The sequence below is a fragment of the Pan troglodytes genome, chromosome 18, assembly GCF_028858775.2.
Source record: "Pan troglodytes isolate AG18354 chromosome 18, NHGRI_mPanTro3-v2.0_pri, whole genome shotgun sequence".
Taxonomy (NCBI): domain Eukaryota; kingdom Metazoa; phylum Chordata; class Mammalia; order Primates; family Hominidae; genus Pan; species Pan troglodytes.
The window spans coordinates 55,915,301-55,935,112 of record NC_072416.2 but is presented as its reverse complement, the minus strand read 5'-3'; the positions used below and the strand labels follow the sequence as shown (position 1 = coordinate 55,935,112).

The window sequence follows — 19,812 nt, the reverse complement described above, 5'->3', positions numbered from 1 at the left end:
ACAGTGACTATACCATTTTTCCTATTTCTCTACATACTTGTCAATGCTTGTTATTTTCTTTTTTTTTTTTTTTTTTTTTTTTTTTTTTTTTTTTTTGGATCATGGATATCTTAACAGGTGTGAGATGGTATCTCATTGTGGTTTTGATTTGCATTTCTCTGATTATATGGTTTGGCTCTGTGTCCCCACCCAAATCTCCTCTCGAATTTTAATCCCCATGTGTCAAGGGACGGACCTGGTGGGAGGTGAATGGATCATGGGGCTGGTTTTCCCCATGCTGTTCTCATGACAGTGAGTTCTCACGAGATCCAATGGTTTAAAACTGTGGCACTTCTGGCATTTAAAACTGTGTGGCCCCTCCGCATTTGCTCTTTCTTTCTCTCCTGCTCTGTCATGGGAAGATGTACCTGTTTCCAGCTGCCTTCTGCCATGATTGTTTGTTTCCTGAGGCCTCCCGGTTATATTTCCTGTTAAGCCTGTGGTACTGTGAGTCAATTAAACCTCTTTTCCTTATAAATTAAAAAGAAAAAGTCTCTCTCTCTCTCTCTCCCTCTCTCTCTTTCCCTCTCTCCCTCTCTCTCTCTCTCTCACTGCTGTGTAAGATGTGCCTTGCTTCCCCTTTGCCTTCCTCCATGATTGTAAGTTTCCTGAGGCTTCCCCAGCCACGCGGAACTGTGAGTCACTTAAACCTCTTTCCTTTGTAAATTATCCAGTCTCAGGTAGTCCTTTATAGCAGTGTGAAAATGGACTAATACACCCAACGATTAGTGATGTTGAGTAGCTTTTCATATTCCTGCCAGCCATTTGTATGTCTTCTTTGGAGAAATGTCTATTCGAGTTCTTTGCCTATTTTTTAGTTAGGTAATGTGTTTGTTTGTTTTCATATTGAGGTGTAGGAGTTTCTTTTATTTATCAAATATATAATTTTCAAAGATTTTCTCCCATTCTGCAGGCTTTCTTTTCACTGTTGTTTCCTTCTATGCAGAAGCTTTTTAGATGGAGATAATCCCACTTGTCTATGTTTTGCTTTTGTTACCTGTGCTTTCAGTGTCATCTACCCATTGTATTATTAGACAATATAATGTGGGCTGGGCATAGTGGCTCATGCCTGTAATCCCAGCACTTTGGGAGGCAGAGGCAGATGGATCACCTGAGGTCAGGGGTTTGAGACAAGCCTGGCCAACATGGAAAAACCCTGTCTCTACTAAAAAATACAAAAATTAGCTGGGCATGGTGGCACATGCCTATAGTCCCAGCTACTAAGGAGGCTGAGGCAGGAGAATCGTTTGAACCTGGGAGGCAGCGGTTGCAGTGAGTCAAGATCATGCCATTGCACTCCAGCCTGGGTGACAGAGTGAGACTCTGTCTGAAGAAAAAAAAAGATAATAGATAATATAATGGAAACACCACAGAACACTAGAAAAATAATCATCTACAATCCCACCACCCAAGATGGTGTTTTTACTGCTCTGCATTCTCGTCTATGCCTTGGTTAGGCCCATGGTCTTGAATGGTTTTAATTGGAGGAGGGATCCAGTTTACGGTGCTGTCTCATTCCATGAACCCTTTTCCATATTGCTGGGCTGTCTCCTTAATGCTCACTTATGATGGCTGTTGGGTATTCCTCCAGCTCCATGTGCCGGAATGAACTTAACAAATCCCCTCTTGTTGGGCCCTATCCATAATGGCACCATGATCACGTGTTTGGTCTTCTGCTCTCTGCCCTTAGGCTCCTTTCTCAAGAGTGACACTCCTAGTCAAGGTGGTGCACATTTTTACATCTCTTCAGATAAATTTGTTGCTGAGTGGTTAGAGCTGCTTTTGGACAACTCAAGCCAGGTGCCTGGGAGAAGGCTGTGTGTACAGCTGGAGGCAAACTGCCAAGGGCAGGACACTGCTTTATAAGCTAAAGGAGGCTGTCTATGCCTCTTCTGCACTGGCTGGATGTAGAGATGGTTCTTTCTTCTTAGTTAATTTTTGCTCTCATCCATGAGCTCCTGAGTAATTGCTCAGCTGAGGTCAGAAGGCTCAGAGTGGAGATGGCTAGGTGTAGCAAACTGAGGGCTGTGAGGTCTTAACACAGAGAACAGAGACACAGTTTCACTGAGCCTTGGGGTACAGCTCACAGCTTCATCAGTTCTTATGTTTAGTTCACTGAAGTATGTACAAAGCCCATTAGGGGATCCAGAAATGGCTCCACTTGTAGACATCTCTCCATTTACCCCTGTTCCCTTTATATGGGCAGGGAAACAATGCAGGCTGGGCTGGGTAGGGGGTGGCATATTTAGGGGAGGGAGGGGACCAAGATCATGTGTGGCTGGAATTTAAGCCTCTGGCTTTCTGCTTGTGAGCTGGGCCTGTGAGGCTCCTCTTGTCCCTGTCATTCATGCATTCGCAAGCATGTACTGAACATCTGTATGTGCTGGGCTCTGCCCTGGGTGCTGGGGATACATGAGGAAGAAGCCTGGCAGGGGCTTGCCCTCATGGGGCTGACATTCTAGAGGGGCCAAGATAGACAATGAACAAGTAACCAAATAAACAAGCAAGTGCCAGGTTGACTGTGACTATGAGAAACAGGGTGGGAAACCTCTGCCTGAGCCCAGCCCTGAGAGGGGAGAGTTCTGAGGCCTGCCTCTCTGTAGAGGCCGAGGGCGGTAGGGCTGACTGTGAGCAGGGACAGAATGAACATTGGGAGCCAAAAAGCCACAGAGGAGCTTGAGCAAGGCCCTCTTTCCAGCTTAAGGCCATGGCTTGGAGTGAATCCCAGAGCACCACTTGTAAGACGTGGGTCTTAAGGCAGGTCATTTAACCTCCCTAGGCCTCCATTTTCCCCGTGTAAGACGAGGAAAGAAACACCACCTGGTTACTAGAATTGTGAGAATTTAACGAGCTACTGCACCCTAAGGTACTGAGCACAGGGCCAGACACAGGCAGTGCTGGGGGACCAGAAGCTGCCAGCTTAGGTCCTCATTCTGGCTTCTCTGGGGCAGCTTGACTTTCGTGGGTTTTGTTTTGTTTTATTTTGTTTTGTTTTGTTTTGTTTTGAGATGGAATTGTGCTCTTGTTGCCTGTTGCCCAGGCAGGAATGCAATGGTCTCAGCTCACTGCAACCTCTGCCTCCCTGATTTAAGCCATTCTCCTACCTCAGCCTCCCAAGTAGCTGGGATTATAGGTGCCTGCCACCACACCCAGCTAATTTTTGTATTTTTAGTAGAGACGAAGTTTCACCATGTTGGGCAGGCTGGTCTTGAACTCCTGACCTCAAGTGATCTGCCCGCCTCAGCCTCCCAAAGTGTTGGGATTACAGGTGTGAGCCACAGCATCCAGCGGCAGTGTGCACTTTCTAGGCTCAGGAGAGTGCCCTGTGCTGGGCACAGGGGGACGGACTTTGGGTCCCAGCAATGGGGTTTTTGGCCCCAATCTTCTTGTGTGGGGCTGTTCTTGTTAATTACAGTGTGAAAAAAGTGAATCCATGAATTTTGCCATCCTCGGCGAGTTGGCAGAAGGCAACAGGATCACTTCAGAGCCTTCTGGAATCAAGGTGGATGTCACACATCCCTCCCTCTGGATCCCCCTAGAAATCCTAGTGGTACAATCCTGAGTCAAGATGATGAGGCTGGGGAAGAGCGCTGGCCTAGAACCCTGGCAGACTCAGGTTTGGGTCCCAGTGGAGTGTTGCGTCTGCACTGTGATGGCCTCAGTGACCCCTGCCCCAGTGTCCTCCTGCCCAGCTCTCTGATTGGCCCTCAGGGGCTGGAGTAGGAACCTCTGCTGAGGTGAGCTTCTTGGGAAGATGTGCAGATGTCAGCAGGTTTGGGCAGCTTAGGGCTTGGCCCCAGGGTGTGTTCTCAGAGGCTCCTCCTCTGACACTCCAGCTGGGGAAAGGGTGGAATTTGGGGACTGGCTGGAGTTTTCAGCTTCTGCTGGGAATTGCAGATTAATCACTAAAGATCCTTGTCAGGCTTGGTCCCAAGGTGAAGCTCCCTGCCTGTGGATTCCATTTCTGATCAAACCTCACGGAAATGAAGGCCCTGGTAAAAAGTAATCATGGCCGGGGGCGGTGGCTCATGCCTGTAATCCCAGCACTTTGGGAGGCTGAGGTAGGCAGATCACCTGAGGTCAGGAGTTCGAGACCAGCCTGGCCAATATGGTGAAACCCTGTCTCTACTAAAAATACAGAAATTAGTTGGGCATGGTGGCACCTGCCTGTAATCTCAGCTACTCAAGAGGCTGAGGCAGGAGAATTGCTTGAACCCGGGAGGCGGAGGTTGCAGTGAGCCGAGCTTGCGCCACTGCATTCCAGCCAGGGCGACAGAGTAAGACTCCATCTCAAAAAAAAAAAAAAGGTAATCATGAACTTCCCTTGGGAAACCAAGGTCCCAGGACCTATTTTCTGGAAGTCAGCTCCACCATTTTACTTTCACAGAGTCACAGCTAAAGACCGAAGCAAGGCTGCCCTGTGTTCACCAAGGCTGAGGAGAGCCCTGTTGAGTGTAACAATTGCAGCCTGGCCTTCACAGCAGGGGCCCAGCCTCTAACCATTTTCTAGTCCTACCACTCCCAACTTGCATTTTATTTTCATGTCCCCACAGCCAAGCTTCTCTTGCTGATTCAGCTGTGTGTATTACCATGTTATGCCCATTTTTGGTACACTCAGTTTCAATTCCTCTATTAGTCTATTCTTGCATTGTTGTAAAGAAATACCTGAGACTGGGTAATTTATAAAGAAAAGAGAGAGGCCGGGTGCGGTGGCTCATGTCTGTTATCCCAGCACTTTGGAAGGCTGAGGCAGGTGGATCACCTGAGGTTGGGAGATCGAGACTAGCCTGGCCAACATGGTGAAACCCTGTTTCTACTAAAAATACGAAAAAAAGAAAAAAAATTAGCTGGTGTGGTGGTGCACACCTGTAATCCCAGCTACTTGGGAGGCTGAGGCATGAGAATTGCTTGAACCTGGGAGACAGAGGTTGCAGTGAGCCGAGATCGTGCCACTGCACTCCAGCCTGGGTGACAGAGCAAGACTCCATCTCAAATGAATAAATAAATAAAATACTAAAAAATAAAGAAAAGAGATTTAATTGGGTCATTGTTCCACAGACTGTACAGGCAGCATGGCAGTATCTACTTCTGGGGAGGCCTCAGGGAGCTTGTACTCATGGTGGAAGGCAAAAGAAACAGGCTCTCACATGGCAGGAGCAGGACTGAGAGAGAGTGGGGAGGTGCTACACACTTTTAAACAATCAGATTTCATGAGAATTCACTCACTATACAGTACCAAGGGGGGATGATGCTAAACCATTATGAGAACTCTGCCCCCATGATCTAATCACCTCCACCAAGCCCCACCGCCAACACTGGGGATTACAATTCAACAAGAGATTTGGTGCGGTCACAGAGCCAAAACCACGTCAAGTCCTAAACTCTCATCTTCATGCTACTGACTGATCTGATGCTCATCCTGATGTGCTTTCATGTGTGACATGCATACCCATGTCCCCAGACTCTTGGTTTCATGTGCTAACACTCAGCCTTCTGTGTTTTAAATGCTAATGGAAATCATTAATAATGACCATTCTTCTCCACCAGGACTTCATTCATGGACATATGAAATGCTCTTCCTATTGGTAGATATTGGCCTGGGCGGAGTCCTCCAGACACAATCTTTGTGTTTCTACATCAGTTAGTTCTACTCTATCTTAAAGAGGATTCTTTCTCTAACACTGGAGCTTGGTTTCTTGGTGGTATTAAGGAATTTCTCTCTCTTGATCTTTTTTCCTCTTTCCCAGGCTTTTGCGTTTCTCAGTAAACCAATTCATTCTCACTGCTGGGACAGAGGGTGGGAAAATCCAGAGAGTTAGCCCCTAAGATACCAACATAAAATAGTGTCAAAATCACCTCTTCCACCAAGTCAGACACCCAGGCTCCAACCTGCTGATGTCAGGCCAGAGGCAGGTTGGGCAAGAACCTTCTTGTCTCTGAAATTCAGGTGGATTTCAGATCTAGACACCATAAGCCAAGACACTAATGGCTCAAGAATGAGGTACTCCATGGCAGACTTGGACTTCCTGACTGATGGAGGACCCCAGGATCATTTAGTCCTCATTCTTCAGATAGGGAGCCTGGGGCTCAGGAGGGGATGGGACTTACCTAAGGTCACACGGTAAGGTGGAGACTGGATTCCATGGCTTCTCTGATAGCTGAAAAGGTGGTGTGATAGAGAGTAGAGGGGATTGAGGTGGGTGACTTTAGACAGGGAGCAGGAGAGGGGAAGGAAGTTGAAACTGAGAACTAAGTGATAAGTATCTCATTTACTTGGGTAGATTTAATCCCATTTTACAGAGGGGGAAACTGAGGTAACTCAGCATGTTTTGGTAATTTGCTGAGGCCACACACAGGTAAGAGGCAGGACTGGGGTGCAATACCAATGCTGTTACCTTTAGGCCAAGCCATTTAACAGATGGGAAGACTGAGGTCTAGAGAGTGGCTATGCCCCTCTCTTCTGCCGTTTTCCCTCCCTCCAGGCAAATGAGGACTCAGAAGTTCATGCTCCGCCCCCCATCCTCTATCTAGGAATTGGCTCTAGATGATCTTTAGGGATCAAAGTCATGACACTTCTCCCTGGGGCCTCTGCCTTTGCTGAAGGCCCCTTCCACATCTGTGTCTTTGCAGGAAGAAGCTGCCCTCTGAGGATGATGAGGCTGAAGAGCTCAAGGCGTTGTCACCAGCAGAGTCCCCAGTGGTTGCCTGGTCTGACCCCACCACCCCGAAGGACACTGAGTGAGACCCCTCTGGGGTCTCAGAAAGTTGAAAGACTAGGGGGAGGGTGGGGGATGTGGGGGGGCTAGTGTGGATGCTTTTAGAACCTTCTACCGCAAGGCAGACTTTGCCAGTGGCTTCCGAGCAGTAAGTCAGGATCGGTCTCCTGCCCAGGCTGCTTCTGGCTGGCCCAGGAGTCCTGTAAAATCCAGTGGGCTCAACCTCTGGGCCCAGCTGTGTCCACGGCCAGCAGTGCTCAGAGAGGGAGGGATCTCTAGGCAGAGGTCCCCTTGTGAAGGAGAGGCTGAGGGGAGCTGCCTGCAGGGCTCCTGCCGCTGAACTTCTGAAAGGTCAGTGGGGACAGGGAGGACCACCAAGATCTCCAGTGGGTTCTGCCCTGGGGAGTTTGTGAAAAAAGAAAAAAAAAAGATTCTCTGGCCCTACCTGGCTGCACTGGATCAGAGCTGCAGACAGTAGGCCTGGGGAGTTCACATTTTCCAAACTCCCCAGGGGATGTGGTGCAGCTGGCCTGCAGAACAATGTTTAGAAACCACTATGATGACGGCCAGGCGTGGTGGCTCACGCCTGTAATCCCAGCACTTTGGAAGGCTGGGGTGGGCAGATCACCTGATGTCAGGAGTTCGAGACTAGCCTGACCAATATGGTGAAACCCTGTCTCTAATAAAAATACAAAAATTAGCCGGGCGTGGTGGCACGTGCCTGTAATCCCAGCTACCTGGGAGGCTGAGACAGGAGAATCACTTGAACCTGGGAGGTAGAGGTTGCAGTGAGCTGAGATCACACCTCTGCACTCCAGCCTGGGTGACAAGAGCAATACCTCATCTCAAAAAAAAAAAAAAAAGAAAAAGAGAGAAAGAAACCACTGTGATGGCATTGGGACCTGGGTCTCTGAGATCGAACTGTCCCCAGGGCTGGGCCAGTGGGAGGTTTCTTCCCGAACGATCTGAGAAGCTCTGGTGGATGGCGAATACCCCGGCCCTGGGCTCTGCCTGGAATCTCCAATTACAGTCCTTGGCTGTAGGAGTCATGACTCCTGGATGAGCCACAGGAGACAGTAGGCTTTCCTTCTTCCTTCCAGTCTTTTTTTCTATTCACAATTTTATGCAGTTTATGTGTAACAGAGCTGTGGAAAGTTAGAAAAGATAAGCAAGAAGAAGCCCCAACCCCACCCTCAGTCCAGTTGCCCACTGCAGCATGCAGTGGACTCACATTTTATGAGATAGGGTAGGGGTAGGGTTTAATATCAGAAACAAAGGCAGAAATGAGGTATAATGAGAAAACCTGTTCTTGAAAACTCTTAAGGAGGTCAACTTGGAGACCCATGTATTAGCTAGGCAGGCTAGGCTGCTGGACCTCAAATGGACCTCAAAAGCTGAGTGGCTTAAGGAACTGTATCATATACCATCATCATCTCAATAGTTGCATGCATCAGGTCAGCAGAAGGTTCTGCTCCATGCAATCATTTAGGGACCCAGATGACAGTGCTCTGCCCCTTTATCCATGTGCCTTCCCATGTCCCACTGGTCACCACTAGAAAGGGAGAACTCCAGGCCTGTCTTCAGCAAGGAGGCCCCTAGTTGCATGTATTGTGTCTGAGAGCTCACATTCCAATAGTGAGAGCCTGGCACGTGGTCCCTGGCTGGGTGGCTATATCCCAGTGAGTGTGCACCACAGGAGAGAATGAGTGTAGGGGAGCAGCTCATGTCCCCGCCACACCGGTATGCCAGCTCTCATTAGGAGCCCCACACTTGGCCGGGCACGGTGGCTCACGCCTGTAATCCCAGCACTTTCAGAGGCCGAAGCAGGTGGATCACCTGAGGTCGGGAGTTTGAGACCAGCCTGGCCAACTTGGTGAAACCGCCTCTCTACTAAAACTACAAAAATTAGCCAGGCGTGGTGGCGTGCACCTGTAATCCCAGCTACTCGGGAGGTTGAGGCAGGAGAATTGCTTGAACCCAGGAGGTGAATGTTGACTGAGCCGAGGTCATACCACTGCCACTCCAGCTGGGCGACAAGAGTGAAACTTCATCTAAAAAAAAAAAAAAAAGCCTCACACTTGTTTTCTCCAGCCCGGCTTCCTCAGTTGAGCTCAAAAAGAGAAGTCGACTGCAGTTTCTGTGTCCTAATGTATGAAAAAAAAAGATAAAAAAGATATTCAGCTCAGCAAGATGATCTCAGTGAGGCCACTCAGAGGAAAGAAAGCACATTCACAGGCCTGCTTCAACGCACCCAGGGCACACGCGCCACGCTAAGTTGAATGCTAGGCAGACTCATTCATTCTCTGTCTCTCTCTGTTTCTCTCTCTCTCTTGCTGACAGTGCAGAAACTTTAATTCCTGTAAGTTAAAGGGATATAGAATGTATCTGCACTGCTTTTTCCACCAGTTATATCCTAAGCCTAAAAAAGTAGGCCTGCTCCCTCTCTGTTCTGCCCCTGGACACATATCTCATGTGAACCCTGCACTGGGATGAACAGCCCAATTTTGCTGAACTCTAAACTGAGTTCCAAGAGTTTCCTCCTAAATTACAAGTGGAGTCACGCTTTTTCCAGAACTGCCCATCTGAATCAGAGCCTACGTGGTACATTTTCCAAAAGCTGGGCCAGAACACCTGGGCATTATTCCCGGACTGAATTTCCTTCTAGGCGATTACAGTAGGTCTGTGGTTTCTGATGTCAGAAGGAGATGGGGGCAGGACTTACCTCCTTCAGGCTCTGTCAGAAGGTGGGACACAGACGCTGCACAGCTCTGGCCTGGGGGCGCACGGGTCCCTCCCGGCTCAGCCTGCTCAGCTTTGGGTGATGTTCCCACAGCGGCCAGGACCGTGCGGCCTCCACGGCCAGCACAAATAGCGCCATCATCAACGACCGGCTCCAGGAGCTGGTGAAGCTCTTCAAGGAGCGGACAGAGAAAGTGAAGGAGAAACTCATTGACCCTGACGTCACCTCTGATGAGGAGAGCCCCAAGCCCTGTGAGTCTGGAGCTGGAGGGGGCCTACCTGGACGGGGATGGGGTGGGGCCTCCAAAGTTCCCTGTCAACTCATGGCAAGGGTGCCCCCAGGAAACGGTTGAGGTCCATGAGAGAAGCCCAGATCCCCACTCTCTGGATTTGGGATCCATATGTACAGGTTGAGATATGTACCCAAGGGTGGGAAGATCAAAGTTCTGACCAACAATCCACTTGCACTCGGCCCTCTCTCCCATGGGGCAAGTGCCTTCCTTGACCCTTCTGTCCCTTTCCTACTGGTAGGTGAGTGGTGCCACCCCAAAATGTATCTTATGGTCTTACACTCAGATTGTGTGCACAGCCTGCTCTGGAACTAGGCAGTCCTATTTTTCAGAGATGTCAGTGCCTTGAAAGTTCTTATTGAGGCTCTCCGAATTTTTCTTTTCTTTCAAGGTATCAGGAGGAAATAAGACACATGATCTCTTGTCAGGGAGATTTTTTAGATCTTTCCAGAGGAAGGCCGTATCTTGGAAATCATGGTGCCCACAACAGGCCATGCAGAGCCTGATGTCCCAGTCTTGAAGCTGGAAAACATAGCCATATTGAACCTATAAGAGCCAATCCCTAGACCAAAAGTATCATCATAGATGCACAGGGAGGCTGTGATCCCATCTGGTCTCTGTTTTTAGAGATGAAAGAGTTGAGATTCCCTCTCAGAAACCCGGAGCAATACTTCCTTGATTTTGTTAGGCCCTTCAGCATTCCAGCCATGGGTACTGGGAACACTGGGTACAAAATGCCCCCATCCCATCAGAGGGAACAAAGGGGGTCTAAGCACAACACACAAGCAGACACTGAAACATCCAACTGGCCCAGAAACAACTCATTTGGGGCAGCTTCTGAGAAGCAGTTCCAGACTGTAATTGGTAAGAATTTCTGGGTGGGCACCCAGGTTGCTGTTGCTGTTGAGGAGGGTTGTGGAGTTCACTCCAGAAGAGTGCCTTGGGTTCTGCACACAGAGCTTGCAGTAGCTTGTATAATGGTGCCAGGGTCCTCTCAGATCTGGATCCAAGGTCTGCAGTTGGGACCCTTCTCTCTGCATCCTCTACCTGGGCCTCAGGGCTGGTTCAGATGGTCACCAATGTCATCCCACAGCCCCAGCCAAGAAAGCCCCAGAGCCAGCTCCAGACACAAAGCCCGCTGAAGCCAAGCCAGTGGAAGAGGAGCACTATTGCGACATGCTCTGCTGCAAGCTCAAACGCCGCCCCTGGAAGAAGTACCAGTTTCCCCAGAGCATTGACCCGCTGACCAGTGAGTCCTGGGGAATGGGTGTTCCCACTGTGTAAGATGAGAGAGCAGGAGAGTTGGAGCGGGATGGGGAGAGGGTCGGGGATTCAAGAGGTGGGATGGGAGGCCACAGACAACCTGGGTTCATGATCTTTTATACTTTTCAAAAGTATTCCACAGTTTCTTACCTGATTCTCAAAACAAACCCAGCCAGGCTAACATGACGAAACCCTGCCTCTATTAAAGATACAAAAATTAGCTGGGTGTGGTGTTGCACACCTGTAATCCCAGCTACTCGAGAGGCTGAAGCAGGAGAATCATTTGAATCCAGGAGGTGGAGATTGCACTGAGTCAAGATCACACCATTGCATTCCAACCTAGGTGACAGAGTGAGACTCTGTCTTAAAAACAACAACAAAAGTCCCCGGAATAGGAACATAAGATCACACCCATCTTACAGATGAGGAAACTAAGGCACAGATAAGTCAGCCAGGGTAAAGATGCAACTAGTTAGTGCGGACCCAGGACTCCTGACTCTTGGCCAAGTCCTTTTTCACTCTGGTCGTGCTGGCCTTTTCCTAGAGCTCCTGCTCTGAACAGAAAAAGAGCAGGAATGTGAATTCCTCTTGCTTCCCTTTAAGCCCACTTCATATTCCTCAGAAATAACCCACTTCATATGTGCATAGCACTTTAGAGTTTACAGAGGGCTCCCTGCCTTTCTTATCTGACCTTTTCCTGTGATTTCTCAGAAGAGGGCAGGTGCCAGAGAGGGACTTTCTCAAGGTCACACATTTGGGGGGCAGGACTTCAACCCTGGTGTCCACTGGATTCTTTAAATAACCTGGTGGGCTGGGTACATTGGCTCACACCTGTAATCCCAGCACTGTGAGAGGCTGTAGTGAAAGAATTGCTTGAGCCCAGGAGTTCAAGATCAGCCTGGGCAACATAGTGAGTCCTCATCTCTACAAAAATAGTAAGTAAATAAATAAATAAATAAATAAATAAATAAATAACCAGATGATCTGGAATACCCATCTATCCATCCATCCATCCATCCATCCATCCATCCATCCATCCATCCATCCATCCATGCATTCACCTGTCTGTCCATTTATCTGTCCATCCTTCATGCATTATTTACTATTCTGTATTTACTGAGGAAGAAAATACATTTTGGGAAAAAATTAAAGAAGAATAAAAGCAAATGGGTTTTCCAGTTGGCTGCCTATTATCTTATAATACCAGCATAGTCCCTCCTGAGAGTACTCTGATTTATTAGGGATTAGCAGTAATTTATTTTTAAAACAGATAGTTGTTTTTTTTTTAAAGTAGAGATGGGGGTCTTGCTATGTTGTCCAGGCTGGTCTTAAACTCCTGGGCTCAAGCAATCCTCCCACCTAGGCCTCCCAAAGTGCTGGGATTACAGACATGAGCCACTGTGCCTGGCTCCTAAAGCAGAGAGTTGTGTGTGTGTGTATGTGTGTGTGTGTGTGTGTATATATATATATATACACATATATATATACACACACACACACACTTTTGTAAGAGTGTGTGTTTATGTGTGTGTGTGTGTGTATATATATATACATATATATACACACACACACACACTTTTGTAAGAGTGTGTGTGTATGTGTGTGTGTATATATATATACACACACACATACACACACACTCTTACAAAAGTGCCACATGTAGTAGTTGAAGGAGTAGAAAGAACAAAACCCCACCTGATCCAACTGGTGAAGAGCCTTGCCTGGCTGATGCTCTAGCGTCCCCGTCCATCTTCCCCACAGACCTGATGTATGTCCTATGGCTGTTCTTCGTGGTGATGGCCTGGAATTGGAACTGTTGGCTGATTCCTGTGCGCTGGGCCTTCCCCTACCAGACCCCGGACAACATCCACCTCTGGCTGCTGATGGATTACCTATGCGACCTCATCTACTTCCTGGACATCACCGTGTTCCAGACACGCCTGCAGTTTGTCAGAGGCGGGGACATCATTGTGAGTCACAGGCAGGTGGTGTTGGGGTGACCGGGGGCAGACCGCTCAGCCAGAGCCTTCAGGGCACTGACCCCTGATGCTGTCATAGATGACAAAATAAGTGAATAAGGAAATCTCAAGAACGGCTGCTGTGCTTGTTCAATAGCATGGTTGTTTATTTTGCATGCCTTTGATACGTTCAAATTACGCACATCAGATATTGCTCACAGGTGAAATAGTTCCTGGACCACTTGACGGAATCAAAGATAGAGAAGTGGTCCAGGGAATGGTCTTTAGTGAGGATGTACCTGGTTTGAATCCCACTTCCACCACAACTAGCTGAATCGCCTCTGTTTCCTCATCTGTAGAATGGGGCTAGTAATAGCTTCCACCTCGCAGTGTTGCCATGAGGATTGGTTGAAACGATGCATGCAGGGCGCTCAGCACAGGTATCCACTGGCAATTGACTTCTCCCAGGGGTCCTGCAAAAACACACTGATGCTCTCCTACTTGGGCCAATTTGAGACCCTGGCCTCTGGTCCAGCCCCGTGCACCACCCCTGCCTTACCAGGGAGGAAACTGAGGCCCTGACTGTGACTTCTCAGGAACAGGAGACACAGTCCCTGTCTCCCAGTGTGGGTCACTTTCCAAAATTCCACCCCGGCAGTGCCTGTTTTGCTGTGTGCAGACGAGCTCAGGTTTTGCCTCTATACAATTTTCCTTGGAGAGATTTAAAGACAGTAAAGTAAAAAGTAAAGAGATTTCCTTGGAGAACCTCTTTTCTGGCCTGATCAGAGTGGTTACCAATTCCTTAGTAAACAGATGTGCAAATGGTCCAGGTAAGACCAATGGGCAGAAAGGATAAGCTTAATGTCCTTGCTTTCCACCCAAGAAATCAGGATCTAGCTGGGTGACCAGAACAAATCCCTCCTCCCTGGGGGCCGGGCCTCTCCACCCATAAAACTCAAGGCTTTCACCAAGGCTCAGATGGTCCTTGGGCTGTTATGCTTGTTTGAGGGTGGGGTTCTTGGGGAAGTTTCACAATTGCTCCACAGGGTCAGAGATTAAGCTGTAAGGTCATTTCACCATCATTATTCCCTTTCTTTCAGACGGACAAAAAGGACATGCGAAATAACTACCTGAAGTCTCGCCGCTTCAAGGTGTGTGCCGGGCATGCAAGTTTTAGCATCTGCGGGGTTTCAGAAGGGGGTGCCTCAGAGGGCCCTTGGTGCCTGGGGGGTTCATGAGATGTGGTTTCTGCCACACGGAGGGATGCTGGTCCCTGTGGGAGTGTCCTCCAAACCACAAGCCCCAGGAGACCAGCACAGGCTGGGTAGCCCCCAGAAGTTATCTTTCTTCTTTTTCTTTTCTTTTCTTTTCTTTTTTTTTTTTTTTTTTTTTTGAGACAGGGTCTAACTCTGTCTCCCAGGCTGGAGTTCAGTGGTGTGATATTGGCTCACTGCAACCTCTGCCTCCTCGTTCAAGCACTCCTCCTGCCTCAGCCTCCCTAGTAGCTGGGATTACAAGTGTGCGTCACCACACCCAGCTAATTTTTGTATTTTTAGAAGAGAGGGTTTCACCATGTTGGGCAGTCTGGTCTCGAACTCCTGACATCAAGTGATCTGCCTGCCTTGGCCTCCCAAACTGCTGGGATTACAGGCATAAGCCACCGTGCCTGGCCAGAAGGCACCTTTCATTGTGTCTGTACCACTCCCGCCCCTTACTGTATGGCACAGCAGCCACTATCGGGGATAATGAAGCTGCCCTTGGGGCTGGCAACACGGGCTTTGAAGCCAAACAAGGGCTTGTTGGTGGGACACCTTCTGCCCTCTAGTTTTAAGCTCTACTGGGGCATTCTGACCTCATCTTTCCATGGAAGGGAGAGACTCCGCCTCTCACTCCCCTCACCTTCCACCCTGGAGTCATCCGTTTTACCCCCATGGTGTCCCATTGGGATTTCAGATGGACCTGCTCAGCCTCCTGCCCTTGGATTTTCTCTATTTGAAAGTCGGTGTGAACCCCCTCCTCCGCCTGCCCCGCTGTTTAAAGGTAGGACTGCTGGGCCCACCACCCCAGGCCTTCAGCTCATCCCTGCTCTGCACCGACACTGGCATCTTCGTGTCTGCCCCCAGCAGCACTGGGGAGGGGAGTTCCTCAAGGGATGGCCCGAGGGGAGATGCATTTATTCCACGTGTGTCTTAGTGGAAAGTTCATTACAATTTGCTAGTGCTTCTGTGGTGCTGCATGTTAGGTAGTATTATTGCCAGCATTTTACAAATGAAGGACTGGGGCACAGAGAGGTTAATTAATTTGCCCAAAGTCACACAGCCAGGAGGCAGTGGAGCCCAGATATGAATGCAGGTCATCCGTCTCCACTGTTTATGCTCTCAGTGATTATAGAGACTCTCAAGAGGGGATCTTCTGCTTTATGATGGTCTCTGTCTAAAAGATGGGGACATTGGTGCTTGGAGAGACTGGGGGACTTGCCCTAGGTCGCAGGAGCAAGGAAGTGCCAGGGATGGATTTGAATGCACAGCCAGACACCCGTTTCATCACTGGCCAGGCCTCAGTGTCATTCCAGCCATTCCTTCTGGCACTCACTGGGCAGAGCGAAAGTCTCCAGGATGGTCTGGCTGCCACAGCTGGCCATGGTCCTGTCACGTGATCAGGGTGGATAGCCGCTCAGAGCATTCAGGATCCCCCAAATGGATTTTGATGGCCAACCAATCACATTCATCTCTCTCCTGAAATGAAGACTGGTGCCTTTTTCTGAAAACAGTACTGAGGGAATTTACAAAAAATGCAAATGCAATAACATGAACAACCCAGAGAAACAGGGCAGAGAAAACTAGGGGGCGTGCAAGTGCCCTGATGAGAAGAAAGCACACCTATGTGGAATCGAGCATGGAAGCTGCCTCTGAGCTTCCTGGCTGCCAAGAGGAAGGGGGAAAGTGGAATTGGCACCATTCTTATTTGACACATACCAGCCTCCCAGGGGCTGCAGAGGTTGCTTTAGAGCCAAACATCAGAGTGAGGAAGGTTGGGTCCACAGGCCAAGTTTCACCCCAGACGCAGAGGTGAGATCCATACCTTGGTTCACATGGTAGCCCCAGTGAGGGGGCAAAACTCACAGGCCTAACATTGAACACCGTTCAGTGGACAAAACTCTTTGAGTGAGCCATCCAAGCCCCTGTTCTTTCTGCCTCCAGTTTAAACTGTGGCTGGAATTAGAATGAACACATGGATGATAACTGGAATATCCCTTAGAGAATCTCCATAAATACTGTTTTCAAATATCAAAAAATAAATCCAAAGATCTAGAGGTGGTATAGCATAAGGAGAGAGCTTGCAGCTCTGAGTCTGGCCTGGGTTGGAATGCTAACTCTCTCACATACCAGCTGTGTGCTTTGGACAAGTTACTGGACTTCCCTGAGCACCAATTTCTGTCAAAGGAGAATGATAATACATACTTCATATGTAAATAAGGAATAAGGTAATGTATATAAATGTATGTGCTGGCTGGGTGTGGCGGCTCATGCTTGTAATACCAGCACTTTAAGAGGCTGAGGCAGGAGGATCACTTGAGCCTAGAAATGTGAGACCAACCTGGGTAACACAGTGAGACCCTGTCTCTACAAAAAATTTAAAAATTACCCAAGAGTGTTGATGTGTGCCTGTAGTCCCAGCTACTTAGGAGGCTGAGGCTGAAAAATCGCTTGAGCCCAGAAGTTCGAGGCTGCAGTTATCTATGATTGCACCACTGCACTCCAGCCTGAGTGACAGAGTGAGACTCTGTCTCTGAAAAAACAAAACAAAACAAAAAGGCATATGCCAGTCATATAATAGGTGCTCAATAAAGAAAAGTAGTTATTAATATACTTTTATTCTTATAAATAAACCTTTGAAGGATATAAGAGTGGGGTGTTAGGGATGCTGTCTCTTTATTAAATTGTTTTCTTTATAAGAAACATTAAAAACAGCAGCTTTAACCTGGATGCATGTACCCCTAAAAGTCTCATGATAGGGTTCAGAGGGTCCAGGAGTCCCCTGAAATTATATGCAAATTGTGAGAACAAGATTACATGTCATTTCCAAGGGAAGATGGGCTATGACTTTCTTCAGATTCCTAAATGGAGTTTCTGGCCCCTACCCGTCAAGGGGCTGAGGACTTCTGATATTGAATGCTCACCGTCCTGTTCCCTCCTGGGGGCTGCAGGAAGAGCCCTGAGTCCCGGCGCCCGTGGGCGTGGGAGCAGCATGCTACCTATGGCCGGTGGGCTGCTCTCACGCCCTCCTCTCCCTCCAGTACATGGCCTTCTTCGAGTTTAACAGCCGCCTGGAATCCATCCTCAGCAAAGCCTACGTGTACAGGTGAGACTCCCCCTGCATGTGCATGCATGCACACACACATGACACTCACAAACACACAACACACGCAATACACACACAACACAGATGACACACACAACACACATGACACACACAACACACAACACACACACATACATGCACACACAACATTCAACATACACCCAACACGCAATGCACACACACAACACACAACACATACATATGTGCACAACACACACACAACAGAGATAACACAAAACACACACAAACACACACAACACACAACACATGCAGTGCACACACAACACACAATGCACACACGACACAAATGACACACACAATGCACACACCCACACACAACACAGGAATTTTGCACCTAGAACAGACAGCAAGACATTGTCTACCCCCACTGACCTCCAGGCCCCGTCTCCACTGGAAGCCAGGCATCTTCCTGGTCCCGCCTCCTCTTTCCCAGAGAAATGTTTGTTATTTAGAGAACCAGGAGTATCCGATGCCCCTCACCGTGATGAGGATGCACATCAGCTGGCACGAGGGGCTTACCAGCATTGCAGCGAACCGGGCCTCATTTTGGCCTCAGCTCAGGGAACTGGAGCCCCCAGCCAGCTCTAACAGAATGGGAGCAGGTGTAAGGTGGCGGTGGCTGTTTCACAGATGTCTGAGCATGAGGTGCAAGACCAGCCAGGCCGTGCTACGGAGCAAGGCTCCTGTCCACATCTCTCCTGGGGCGACATGGCCCCATCTTCAACTCAACTCTTCTGCACACATCAGTCCCTCCCTGCTCCTCCACACACACACATTTCCCCTCTGGCCCCTCCATCCCCCAGTGCACAGTCAGCTCTGCTACCTCTGTGCCAATCCTAGCCCCAGGTCGTGACAACGCCCCATTCAAGCACCACCCTTCCTAACTGGTGCAATCTCAACAAAGCATCCAGTCGGGCTAGCCCAGCCATGGGTTGGCTCTCACTGTCCAGGTGTCTATCCCTCACCTCCCCCTTCCGCCGCTGTGTTCATGCGCTGCGTTCCTTCTGCAGGGTCATCAGGACCACAGCCTACCTTCTCTACAGCCTGCATTTGAATTCCTGTCTTTATTACTGGGCATCGGCCTATCAGGGCCTCGGCTCCACTCACTGGGTTTACGATGGCGTGGGAAACAGGTGAGCCACAGTCCTCCCCCTGGGGCCATGCCTGGGTGACCTTCCTGTTCTTTATAATTCGCAGCACAGAGACTCCAGGAAGGAGTCTTATTGCTGCTGTATTGCCAAGGCCACTTTGCTCCTAAGCAATCACTGGCATGACAAGGCTCAAGAGCCACATCTTGGGCCGGGTGTGGTGGCTCACAGCTTTAACCCCAGCACTTTGGGAGGCCGAGGCAGGCGGATCACCTGATATCAGGAGTTAGAGACCAGCCTGGCCAACATGGTAAAACCCCATCTCTACTAAAAATATAAAAATTAGCTAGGTGTGGTGATGCACACCTGTAATCCCAGCTACTGGGAAGGCTGAGGCAGGAGAATCTCTTGAACCCAGGAGGCGGAGGTTGCAATGAGCTGAGATCGTGCCATTGCATTCCAGCCTGGACAACAAGAGCAAAACTCCATCTCAAAAAATAAAAATAGAAAAAGAGCCAGGTCACCACGTCTTCCCCAAGCTAAGGTTTCCTGAGCACCTGCATGTGTCAGGCCGGAGCTACTGGTGTTAACAAGACTTGCTTGGATCCTTTCTGCATCCAAAGTCTATTAGGGTGTGCAAATACGCTGTATTTGTGCATCTACTCCTGCTTCCCCGGGCACGGCCAAGAGGGAATGAGGCCAGAGAATACTCCCCAGCACAGCTCCCCAGGCACTGCTACCATGGAGGTGCTGGCAAATGAGATGAGACCCACTTGCCAATCAGAGAGCCACCATCCATTATGAGACTTGCCAAAGGGATGATGATGACATGTGAACCAAAAAGTATCTGGCACAAGTTTTAATCAATTTAGAAAGTTTATTTTGCCAAAGTTAAGGACACGCCCGTGGTACAGCCTCAGGGGTTCCTGATGACATGTGCCCAAGGTGGTTGGGGTGCAGCTTGCTTTTATACATTTTAGGGGGAGAGGATACATCAGTCAATACATGTAAGGTTTATATTGGTTAGATCTGGAAGGGTGGGACAACTCAAAGGGAGGAGTGGCTTCCAGGTCATAGGTAGATTTAAAAAGTCTCTGCTTGGGGAAAAAAAAAAAAAAAAAAAGGCCGGGCTTGGTGGCTCACGCCTGTAATCCCAACACTTTGGGAGGCTGAGGCGGGCAGATCACTTGAGGTCAGGAGTTCGAGACCAGCCTGGCCAACACAGCGAAATCCCATCTGTACTAAAAATACAAAAATTAGCCAGGCAGGGTGGCAGCGCCTGTAGTCTCAGTTACTCGGGAGGCTGAGGCACAAGAATCACTTGAACCCGGGAGGT

General features: G+C 49.0%; 1 protein-coding gene across 1 annotated transcript in view; it reads left to right on the top strand.

The window, feature by feature from the left end:
- CNGB1 (cyclic nucleotide gated channel subunit beta 1) overlaps positions 1–19,812 on the top strand; it is a 93,181-nt gene that overhangs the window by 46,490 nt on the left and 26,879 nt on the right. The window contains exons 19-26 of the mRNA XM_063797184.1: positions 6,670–6,777; positions 9,589–9,746; positions 10,878–11,033; positions 12,809–13,017; positions 14,106–14,156; positions 14,959–15,045; positions 17,303–17,367; positions 18,399–18,521. Coding sequence (XP_063653254.1) covers positions 6,670–6,777; positions 9,589–9,746; positions 10,878–11,033; positions 12,809–13,017; positions 14,106–14,156; positions 14,959–15,045; positions 17,303–17,367; positions 18,399–18,521 — 957 coding nt within the window. The remainder of the gene's footprint in view (positions 1–6,669; positions 6,778–9,588; positions 9,747–10,877; positions 11,034–12,808; positions 13,018–14,105; positions 14,157–14,958; positions 15,046–17,302; positions 17,368–18,398; positions 18,522–19,812) is intronic.